Source organism: Arvicanthis niloticus, chromosome 22 (assembly GCF_011762505.2).
Source record: "Arvicanthis niloticus isolate mArvNil1 chromosome 22, mArvNil1.pat.X, whole genome shotgun sequence".
Classification (NCBI taxonomy): domain Eukaryota; kingdom Metazoa; phylum Chordata; class Mammalia; order Rodentia; family Muridae; genus Arvicanthis; species Arvicanthis niloticus.
In genome coordinates, this window is record NC_133429.1 from 49,840,057 (window position 1) to 49,851,269 (window position 11,213).

The window sequence follows — 11,213 nt, forward strand, 5'->3', positions numbered from 1 at the left end:
AATCTGTGTCCTTTCAAAAGGAATAGCTCTCTCCCCAACCTTAAATTGTTGAAACTTATATTTATTTATTGAGTATGTGTTTGCATGTCTGTATGTATATGGTCAGAGAACAGCTTGTGGGGAATCAGTTGGTCTTCCATCAGGTGGGTCTAGGAGTTAAAGATATTTGTATCAGACTCAGTGGCGAATTTCATGATCATCTGAGCCGTCTTGCTAACCTTGTCTTTTTCTCTCACGGTTTTATCTTGACCCTGGAGCTCTTCCAGGCTCCCCCAACCTGAGTTGTTCCTATTTCCCTCTCATTTCCATTATGCTTCTTCCAAACAGTCCTTAAAGATCTTGGGGGAGAAGCTGTCGGAGATCCCATTGACCAGAGACAATGTGTCTGAGATACTGCGCTGCTTTCTCATGGCATATAGAGTGGAGCCCTCCTTGTGTGACAGTCTGCGTACCCAGCCTTTTCAGGCCCAGCCACCTCAACAGAAGGCTGCTATTCTAGCCTTTCTTGTGCATGAGCTCAACGGGTCCACCATTATCATCAAGTGAGGACTTGAGTGGGAATGGTCAATCCTGTGTCTTGTGTTAGGGAGGCCTTAGCTCTCCAGAGGTCCTTGGGTGGTATGTGTCTTGCTCTTCTCTGAGGATGCTGGAGTGATTTGGCATAAACTTACTGTAAGCCTGCCTTTGTCGTCCACATTCTGTTTGAACTAGACTGAAATTCCTACAGCTCCTTAATGCTTAATCTTGCTTTTTTTTGCTCTGCCACTTCTCCCTCAAAAATCACCCATGTTCCCCTGCAGTGAGATTGACAAGACTCTGGAAAATATGTCTAGCTACAGGAAAAACAAATGGATTGTTGAAGGCCGACTCCGGAGGTATGAACAGGGACAGAGGAGAGCCCAGGGAGGGTGAGGCATAGCCACGGCTCTGGAACCATGAAAATTTCAAGTGTTTCTTTTTTGGCATCATATTCTTCACCAGAGTCTTCCCCTAATCTCTATTTCTTAAGACTGAAAACTGCTCTGGCCAAGCGAACTGGGCGGCCTGAGGTTATGACGGAAGGGGCAGAAGATGGCCTGGGACGGAGACGCAGCTCTCGGATCATGGAGGAAACCAGTGGCATAGAAGAAGAGGAAGAGGAGGAAAATACAGCAGCTGTCCATGGCCGCAGGGGTCGAAGAGATGGAGAGGTGCAGACCAAAGTCAAAGGAAAGGGGTTAGAAAGTTTTCATCTTTTTTTGGGGTCTGTTAGCTCTCCTTTTCTCAATGTCTACTTGTTTCTGTGCAGGTTGATATTGCGGCATCCAGCATTCCAGAGCTAGAGCGCCATATAGAAAAACTCAGTAAGGTACCGTCTTTTAATCTCACAAAAGTCGGAAATGCGCGTTGGGCAAGAACTGATCTCCTTCAGAATATATCAGTTTTATAGGGAAGTTTAAACTTTAGTTCTTTCCTGGATACTGAAATTCATCATGCCATGATGGAAATGTTTTTTATTCCTTTTCTAATTCCTACTCAGCGTCAGCTCTTCTTTAGAAAAAAGCTGCTCCATTCATCCCAGATGCTTCGGGCAGTGTCCTTGGGTCAAGACCGCTATAGACGCCATTATTGGGTATTACCGTGTCTTGCTGGTATCTTCGTGGAAGGATCGGAGGGGAGCACAGGTAGGTGCAGCTGTGGAAGATGGGAGTGAAGGCCAGACAAAAGTGAACACTCCTTTCTTCCTTCCTTCATTCTTTTCTTCCTTTCTTTATTCCTTCCTTTCTTCCTTCCTTCTGCCTAGTCTTCTTGGGCTTTGACTTTGTGATGTGGTAGACTCAAGAGTCAAGACTCGCCTACCTCTGCTGCCTCACAGCAGCTGCATGCTTCAGTTCCTTTATCTGTGGACTAATTAATTTCTTTCAAAGACTACAAAAAATTAAAATGGGTTTGTACTCTTTAGTGCTTAAAAGACTTTAGGTGTAGTTCCACACCAGGTGTTAACACAGTATTCTGGAGTTGATTCCAGACACAGAAAGTGAGTTTTTTAGAAGCAAGTGTGTTTTGTTTATAGATCTCATTTTTTTTCCATTATACAACAGTGTATCGTAAGTTGTTTGTTTCTCTTTCCAGTTACTGAAGATGAAATAAAGCAAGAAACTGAGTCCTTGATGGAAGTGGTCACTTCAACACCCAACTCTGCCCGAGTCTCTGTAAAGAGGGAGTTAACTGGCTCCAACACCTCTACTTCTCCTGCCCGGTCCCGAGGCCGACCTCAAAAACCTAAGCCTGGGTCTCTGCAGCCTCATCACCTTAAGTCCACCATTAGGGAACATGATTCAGCCCAGACTCAAGCTCACCCAGGACCTCAGCCTCAGCCTCAGCCTCAGCCTCAGCCTCAGCCTCATCCTCAGCCTCAGGCCCCTACCCAGCCCCATCTTCAGTCAAGTAGTGGGTTCCTAGAGCCAGAAGGTTCCCCTTTCTCTCTGGGTCAGAGCCAGCATGACCTCAGCCAGTCTGCTTTCCTGTCTTGGCTAAGCCAGACTCAGAGCCACAACTCCCTGTTGAGCAGCTCAGTCCTCACGCCCGATAGCAGCCCAGGAAAATTAGACTCTGCTCCATCTCAGTCCTTGGAGGAGCCAGAGCCTGATGAGGCTCCATCCTGCCCTGGTCTTCAAGGTCCCTGGTTTAACTTCTCAGCCCAGATACCCTGCGATGCTGCTCCCACACCACCCCCTGCAGCTTCTGAGGACCAACCTACTCCCTCCCTCCAGCTGCCTGCCTCCTCTCAACCAGTAAGTAGCCAAATCAGTGTGTACTTTATTTTGCCCCAGGCTCCCATGTCTCACTGAGAGACTGTAGCCTGCAGTAGGAAATATGTAAACTCCTTCATGTCTTCTTATTTATAGATGAACACACCCGGTGCTGCCAATCCTTGTTCCCCAGTGCAGCTCTCTTCCACCCACTTGCCTAGAGGGGGCTCTAAGAGGCTATCAGGGGACTCTGAAGAAATGTCACAGAGTCCCACAGGGCTAGGACAACCAAAGCGGAGAGGGAGACCTCCTAGCAAGTTCTTCAAGCAGGTGGAGCAGCATTACTTAACCCAGCTGACAGCCCAGCCCATCCCACCTGGTGAGCAAGCTTGGCTAGGATGGGGTAAGCATGGAGGGTAATCGCAGTTTTCATTGTGGGCAGTGTGATTTGTGCCCACAGGCAGGTTCCCATTCCCTGGCCCATATGCATACCCTCTGTATACAGAGATGTGCTCAGGCTGGTGGTGGATCCGAGATCCTGAGACACTGGATGTCCTGCTCAAGGCACTGCATCCCCGAGGCATCCGGGAGAAGGCGCTTCACAAACATCTTAGCAAGCACAAGGACTTTTTGCAGGAAGTTTGTTTACAGCCCTTAACTGGTAAATGAGAGAGAGACCTTGACCCAACCTGATGTAGAGTAGCTGCTGTGCAGTCGTTCATGGACCACTCTCTTCCCAGATCCCATCTTTGAGCCTAATCAGCTGCCTGCCTTGGAAGAAGGAATTATGAGCTGGTCTCCCAGAGAGAAGACTTACGAGACAGACCTGGCCGTGCTTCAGTGGGTGGAGGAGCTAGAGCAGCGGGTTGTCCTCTCGGATTTGCAGATTCGGGTACCTGGGGTTGGTGCTGAAGAGGGAGTTGTTTAAGGGGGGGGGGGGTTGGTTTTCCTTAATTTTTGTTTTGGTTTATTTTTATCTGTTGAATCTTTTGCCTGCACATGTGTCTATATAGTACATGTGTGCAGTGTCCTCAGAGGCTAGAAGTGTCAGATCCTCTCGTATTGGCCTTAGAGACAGTTGTGAGCCCCACTATGTGTGCTCTGGGAGTTGAACCTAGGTCCCTTTGGGGAATAGCCTGCACTCTGAACTACTGTGCCTTCTTTCCAGCCCTAGGTTCTGGTTTTTGAGACAGGCTTTCACTCTGTGGCTCAAGAGGCCTGGGACTCAAGGCTTTCTTCTTGTCTCAGCCTTCCAGGTGTTGGGATTGCAAACATGAGCCACCACACCTGGCTGGGGCAGGGTGCCAGGACAAGCCCTGAGTTTCTTCTTCCTGAATCATCTACCATGACATGAAAGGTTTCCTTTTACAATGTGTTCTGTTTCTCTTTTCCCACTGGAAGGGCTGGACATGCCCTAGCCCAGACTCCACCAGAGAAGACTTGACCTACTGTGAGCATCTGCCTGACTCCCAGGAGGATATCCCTTGGAAGGGTCGGGGCAGGGAAGGAACAGTACCTCAGCGGCAGAACACCAACCCTCTGGACCTCGCTGTGATGCGACTGGCTGTTCTGGAGCAGAGTGTGGAGCGGCGGTACTTGCGGGAGCCCCTCTGGGCAGCCCATGAGGTGGTAGTGGAGAAGGCCCTACTGAGCACACCCAATGGTGCCTCTGACGGCACTGCGACTGAGATGTGAGTGACTCCTGCTATCTGCTCCATGGCCTGGGAGAGGCAAGACAAAAGCCTTCTGTTCCTCACACGAGGATCACCACTTTCCCTACAGATCCTATGAGATCACCCCTCGTGTCCGAGTCTGGCGGCATACCCTTGAGAGGTGCCGTAGTGCAGCCCAAGTGTGCTTGTGCATGGGCCAGCTGGAAAGGTCCATCGCGTGGGAGAAGTCTGTCAACAAAGTGGTGAGTCTGGATACTGAGATACTGGTGAGAGTGGGGTCGGTGATAACACAGGCTTAAGGACTCACTCTGCCTTCTCATGTTGGTCCAGACCTGCCTGGTCTGCCGGAAGGGGGACAATGATGAGTTTCTCCTGCTTTGTGATGGGTGTGACCGAGGCTGCCACATTTACTGTCATCGGCCCAAGATGGAGGCTGTTCCAGAAGGAGACTGGTTCTGTGCTGTCTGTCTGGCCCAGGTAAGGTTTCTTCTGCTCTCTGCTCTCTGTTCTCAAACAGGACTAGGAGATGTCTTCATCTTTGAGCAACAGTCCCACAGATGTACCCTTCCCTCATGTGCTGCTCCCAGGGATGAGCCTGTGACAGCAGGTTTGGGTTGAAAATAAGTCACCTACAGTCTCTAAGCCCCAGTCATTCCCTCTATAAAATAGGAGTAATCGCCATTCATTCATTCATTTTACTGCCTCTCCCCCTTGATTATCTGAGTGAATTCACATGCTGGTTTCTGTGAACATTGGGAGCCACAGTCGTGGGCAGGCAGGACTGTGATGAACAGGAAGTTGGGCACCTCGGCCCTACTGCTGCTCACCTGGGCCTATCCTTAGCAGGTGGAGGAGGAATACACTCAGAGGCCTGGTTTTCCAAAACGAGGCCAGAAGCGGAAAAGTAGTTTTCCACTGACCTTCACAGAAGGTGACAGCAGGCGGCGGCGGCGGCGGATGTCAAGAAGCCGAGAAAGCCCAGCAGTGCCTCGGTACCCAGAAGACAGGCTATCTCCCTCCAAGAGACGGCGGCATTCGATGAGAAGCCAGCACAGTGACCTCACATTCTGCGAGTGAGTTACTGGATTCTAGGACTGGCTGGCTGTGTCTGCGCCAGAGAGGCTGCAGGAGTCAGCGTCTGCTTTCTGTACTCACAGGATTATCCTCATGGAGATGGAGTCCCATGATGCAGCCTGGCCTTTCCTGGAGCCCGTGAACCCTCGCCTGGTGAGTGGATACAGACGTGTCATCAAGAACCCTATGGATTTTTCCACCATGCGAGAACGGCTGCTGCGTGGAGGGTAAGATGATCTCTCTTGGTTCACCCTTGCTTTCTCTCCCCTCACTGCCCCATCCACCCTGCCAGGTACACTAAGCTCAGAGCTAACAGCTCACAGCCCCGTCTCCCCTGCCCAGGTACACTAGCTCAGAGGAGTTTGCAGCTGATGCCCTGCTGGTTTTTGACAACTGCCAGACCTTCAATGAGGATGACTCTGAAGTGGGCAAGGCAGGGCACATCATGCGCCGCTTCTTTGAGAGCCGCTGGGAGGAATTTTATCAGGGAAAACAGGCCAGTCTGTGAGGCAAGGAAGGCGGGAGTCACCTCGTGGCATCTGCTCCAACCTTCCAGACAAAAACCTGCCGTTCTCACCTGCTGACGGCTGCCCTGGGTGGACTCAAGTCAGACAGTGTTGATTCTTGACTCTGCCCTGGGCAGCACCCACACCCTCTCGTTCCTAATCCCTTTTCTCCCTTCCTCTTCTTGCTCCTTAAATAAGAGATGCAGAGATGAGGTCCTTCTGGACGGAAAGCCAAAAAAGAAAGAATTTTCCATGTTTTTTCCCCTAATTAAAATGGAGAGAGGTGAAGAAATCCTCCCTCCTCTTCCAGCTTCCTCCCCTCCCTGTACTTGCCTCAGCATCCTGGGGCCATTTAACAATAGCAATAGTTCTAGTGAATGTGTGAAACCGAGAAACACTCTGTACTGTGTGCGGACCCGCAGTGACGGCCAGTAAAGTGGACTTAACTCCAAGTGTGTCGAGCCGGACACCGGGCCCTGAACATGCTGCTTCCATGTTCAGTCCCTCCCCACTTCTCACCTTCTCTCACTCATTCATTTCTAACTCCTCCCTATTTTTAAGATTTTGTCCCACCCAGTAATGTAAAACTATCGTGTACGGGTTCTTTCCCTTCCCTCCCCAGTCTTTTTCCCTTATGTGGAAAACAAAGTTCAGAGTTCCCGTCTCTCTGTCCTCATCTTCTGCTGATAGTTAACCCTCTATGGTGTTGGCTCTCCTCACATGCTGAGTTTCTGTGAGTCTCTAGCCTTTTCTGAAGCTCGGTGGCTGGGGAGCGGGCAGGTGGGCAGCGCCCTAGGCCTCCCAGCCTCCTTCCCCTGCTTCCCAAACCTCCCTCTTGGGAACTCCTCAGGGACAACTACTGCTGAGTTTGAGTGCTCCTCTGAGATGGGGGCCAGGTAGCAATTGACTGGCCTCAGAGAGAGGAGGAGAGAGGTGTGTGTGTGTGTGTGTGTGTGTGTGTGTGTGTGTGTATCTGCACACAGATGAGTGTTGTGATTGTGACCCTGTAGTGTGATGGAACCCATTGTGCCCCACATGTGTTTATTCCTGCCTTCCCCTTGTTTCACACCATCACCTTTTGTCTTTGGGAAAACACAGAAACTATTTCTCTGGGGACAAGGCTGTCTCTCCTCATGGTCATTTCTTTTCCAGCCTCTTCAAACTGTGCAATCTTTTCAGCAGGAACTCCCTCTCCTAGCTTTGAGTCTTGAGTTTTTGTTAGGAGAGGGGTAGAACTGGATCTTAACCATGAGTATCGGAGTTTAGCTGTGTTTTCCTTCCTTACATCTTCTTCATATCCCAAGGACCCCTTTCTTCCCCAGCAGCAGAGACCCTGGAGCACAGGATGGGTAGAGAGGAGGATCTGGGTCTACCATTGCCCTGTATGTGACTAAGCCCAGGTTAGACCCCAGCACGAGAGGACAGCTGCTAACTCCGAGCTGTAGCCATGGGCCACTGGCCCCTGCTTTCCTGCTCAGCCAAGCCCCTCCCATCAGAAATTACGGGTACTTGCACTGGGGAGGTGGCTGCTAGCTGGCCTGAGCAGAGAGCTGAGGCATCTAAGCAATGTTCCATGGGTGGGTGGAGGATGCCAGGTGAGGTGTAGCATTCCTTGTACTCCAGCAGTACTGAAGGGTGGGGAAGCGCAGGTTCCTGGGCAGCCCTGACTCCTCCTCAACCCACCCACACCGCACTCCTGTTGCCTAGTTCTGAAGTCGCCTTTTCTGTCCATGAACCTCAAAACTTAATTTTATTTGAGAATTTTTTTTTTTTTTTTGCTTTTAAATAAGAGGTGGATTGAAGAATATTTGAATTGACTTTATATTATGCATAAATATTTATATTTTATCTAAATAACTGCGCTGTAACAAACTTTGTGTTAGTCAAATGTTTGGAACTGTTTCCCCTGGCATAAAGTGTACTGGAGTCATTCGTTATTGGAGGTGAGGTGGGAGGGCGAGTGGAGCCTGGCTCTCCGCTCTCCGCTCCCCTCCCCTCCCCTCGGGACCAGGCACTCTGAAGGTGGAGGTCCCAGACTTGATTGGAAGAAATGGGGGCTGAAGGGATGTGGGGCAGGACATGGTCAAAGGGGCTGTTTCTCACTTTTTCTTTCCTCATCTTCACTGCCCCTCAAGCTAGATGGACTTCCTCTTGTTGACAAAGAGTATTTGGTAGGGAAAGCAGATTAAAAATAAAGACAGCCCTCCCCTGCCCTTTGTGTCCCCTCCCTGGTGACAGCAAGAAACCATCAACACCAACACGTTTCCATGTTCCTTTTACAACAAAAGGGACTTTTTATATAACCAAATGTGGTGTTTTAGTGACTTTTTGATAATGTACAGTTTTTTGTGAATTTAAATTTATTTCTTTCTATATTTTTAGGACCAATCTCATTTTTAATAAGGTTTAAAAAAAGGAAAAAAATGTCTAGAGAAAAAAAAAAAAACTTGTTTTTGCCATGTGATGTTCCACAGGTGCAGCTGTAGAAAAGTGCTTGTCATTGAATAAAAACCACATTTGATAAAGACTGAAGAAGAAGTGTGTTTCTCTCCTGAAGCATGGGTTGACCTGTTTTCTGGGTCTTCTGCTGGCATGCTGGAACACTCAGTGTTCCTGCTCTGTCAGCCGTGGGCAGGAATGGGCAAGTCGCCACCTTTCCCTGTACACCACAGACAAGACGCTAAGACAGGAAGGGGGCTTTTCTGTTTTATTTAAAAAAGAAAGATGTAGATGTTCATGTTAGCAAAAGTAAATAAAGCTCTTCCAATCACAAGAAGTCAGCCAAGGAGAGTGAGCGAGAGGTAGTGTTGGCGCAGACATGGGAGAGTATAAAACGACAGGTTTCTGGATAAAGCGGAGATGTACAAAATGTGTCTTAAGTATAAATTAACTTCTCTCCAGGGTAACAAGTGCATCTAGAAGTCATCACCCAACCAACCCACCCAGAGGGGCAGGAGCAGAGATGTCCATTCCAGTCCTCTCAAACTGCAAACCTCTACCATTCAGTTCTTACTTTCTGGGGTCTTACACTATGCTCCAAAACTAGCATTTAACTGCACAGCATAGCCCCTGGCTTGTTATATAGGGACTATTCTGGAGAGTTCACTCTTGTAGGTGATGGGGGAGCCAATGTCACTAGAGAAGACAATCCAGAAAGAGCAGTTTGAGTTTTGGAATTGAGGAGTTTGCCTTTGTTCCAACCCCGCGAAGACAAGGGCAGTGGGGTAAGTGGGTGCTTGTGAGCCTTGAGTTGTGAGACTGAGGTAGTTGAGTAATGAGGACGAAAACGCTTGGGTATTTGCTTGGGCAGGAAATGCTTATTTTGAACGACCAGAGCAGTGGTCACAAGGGTGATGAGGGAGGGCATCAAGCTTTCGCATCACTGCCACATGGAGACCACCTCCAGGGAGGGTCAGCAAAGAGCAGAGGAGACAAATTGGTTTTAACTGCTGATCTCCTGGTGCTCAAAGGCACTTTTAAGGGGAAAGCTATCCAGAAGTAGAGTGGTCGGCTTGCTTGGAATTGGGAAGAATCGGTCTAACAAGCACAGATTGTATTTACCTTTAGACCCACCTTGTCCTCTAAATTTAGGTCTAGAAAAGGCTGGGTGAGTGTGGGTCTACCAGCTATGCTCAACTGTCCTGCTCTTGGCAACAAAACTTGACCGGGAGGGACAGGAACAAGAACAAACTAGTCCTTCCCCCTCATGGCAAATAATGCTTCACTACCACCCCATTTTTATTATTGAGTACGCTCCCTTTTCTAAGCCGCTCAGCTTCACAAGCTTGGTCCTCATCAGAGTTTCCACATATTCCTGATATCAGGACCTGTCTCCAAAAGTCCAGTCCATCTACAGTCTGAACCAACAAGCCTGAGAGGGATGCCAGTGATAGTGGGATGGTGAAGAGTCACATAGTGTTGTGGGCCTTGGGCAGGGTGATGGAGAGGCGGCTTACAACTCACCCCAGTCACTACCTTCCTGAGTAATGAGCTAATGAGGAAAATAGAGAGGATGGAAATCACCAAGCAGAAATTACACAGTGCCATTAGCCACTATAAAAACAAAATTACAGGTTGCCCTCATTTCCCATGCTCACACCTGTCCAACCAGAAACACTAGAATCTAACCAGTATACTCAAAAGGAAATTTCAAATTTTAAAACTGTCAGCTATTCAAATTGCTTTAAAACTACAGAAAAATGAGTTTTAATAGGCAGTGAAGGAGCATCGGTGACAGCAAGACTGTCAGCAGGGCTTCCCCAGTCCACAGGACAGGGCTCTGGGTTTGCTGGCCTCTGTCGCTGAGGGCTTGAGGTTGCTAACTGGGTACGACCTTCCAGAGGGTAGAAGCACCAATGAGAAAACTGGTAATTTTGTACTTCATGTTCTCCACTGGCCTCATCCCTCAGTCTAGAATGCACAGAAGCACAGTCAGGCCAGGATTCCCAACTCAGCAGTGTGAGCAGGTGCGGCATTACTCTCAGCATCACCACGCTCTCTCTGCCCCTCCTCCTTCACACTGACCTCTGGACACTTGCCCATCTCCATCGCTTTGTACCTGTGACGTAACAAGTCACATTGTGTGGGGGAAGTTCTTACAGAAGGAACAGTTAATGGTAGGCATTTTTACAGGTCCCCTCCTGACCTTTGAGTGGCCAGGGAGCTGTAAGGCTTGCCTTTTCCGATCCTAGCACCCTGTTGTCCTTCTACAAGAAGGAAAATGATTTCTGGTGTTCTGGTTCCCTGGGGAAGGAGTCCAAACACACCAGGGCTGGGCTGGGCATTGGAGAGCTCAGTCCATTCTCAAGCATGCACAGTACACACAACAGTTCTTGCTAACATCCCTTCAAACTGTGTGCACTTGGCATGTACATGCAACCAGCTAAGATGGCTCCTGCTGAATTAAGTGATTCAGCAAAGTACCACTTGAGTACAGCCATGTGTGCAGCTGGGATGAGAGGCCATGAGAACCCAGGCAGAAAAGATCCTCCAGGAGGCAGAATGAGCAGAATTCAAAGTCACAGGAGGGCAGAGGGAAAGCCACCTCCATGGTCCACACTTCTGTACCTGTGCATTGCTCTCCTTCCCCAAATTCCACATGAAATTTAAATCAAATTCATAAAATTAAAGGTCGTAAAAAGGCAAAGTAGGCAGGCTCAGCTAAATGGAAAAAAAGAACAATGTGGACAAGAAAAAACTAGCGAGGCATGGTGGTGCACTCAGAGTGG

General features: G+C 49.0%; 1 protein-coding gene across 15 annotated transcripts in view; it reads left to right on the forward strand.

Annotated features, from left to right (window-relative positions):
* The window catches only part of Baz2a (bromodomain adjacent to zinc finger domain 2A), a 39,333-nt gene extending 30,821 nt beyond the window's left edge, over positions 1-8,512 (forward strand). For 10 of the 15 annotated variants that reach the window (XM_076920577.1, XM_076920572.1, XM_076920578.1 and 7 more), the window contains 15 exons: positions 328-542; positions 801-875; positions 1,010-1,190; positions 1,289-1,348; positions 1,520-1,664; positions 2,113-2,774; positions 2,889-3,135; positions 3,238-3,393; positions 3,473-3,633; positions 4,134-4,423; positions 4,515-4,647; positions 4,736-4,882; positions 5,249-5,478; positions 5,563-5,706; positions 5,822-8,512. In XM_076920577.1, coding sequence (XP_076776692.1) covers positions 328-542; positions 801-875; positions 1,010-1,190; positions 1,289-1,348; positions 1,520-1,664; positions 2,113-2,774; positions 2,889-3,135; positions 3,238-3,393; positions 3,473-3,633; positions 4,134-4,423; positions 4,515-4,647; positions 4,736-4,882; positions 5,249-5,478; positions 5,563-5,706; positions 5,822-5,987 — 3,012 coding nt within the window. In that variant the 3' untranslated portion in view covers positions 5,988-8,512. The remainder of the gene's footprint in view (positions 1-327; positions 543-800; positions 876-1,009; positions 1,191-1,288; positions 1,349-1,519; positions 1,665-2,112; positions 2,775-2,888; positions 3,136-3,237; positions 3,394-3,472; positions 3,634-4,133; positions 4,424-4,514; positions 4,648-4,735; positions 4,883-5,248; positions 5,479-5,562; positions 5,707-5,821) is intronic. The other 5 variants (XM_076920585.1, XM_076920587.1, XM_076920582.1 and 2 more) reach the window with 4 other exon arrangements.
* The last annotated feature ends 2,701 nt before the right edge of the window (positions 8,513-11,213 follow it).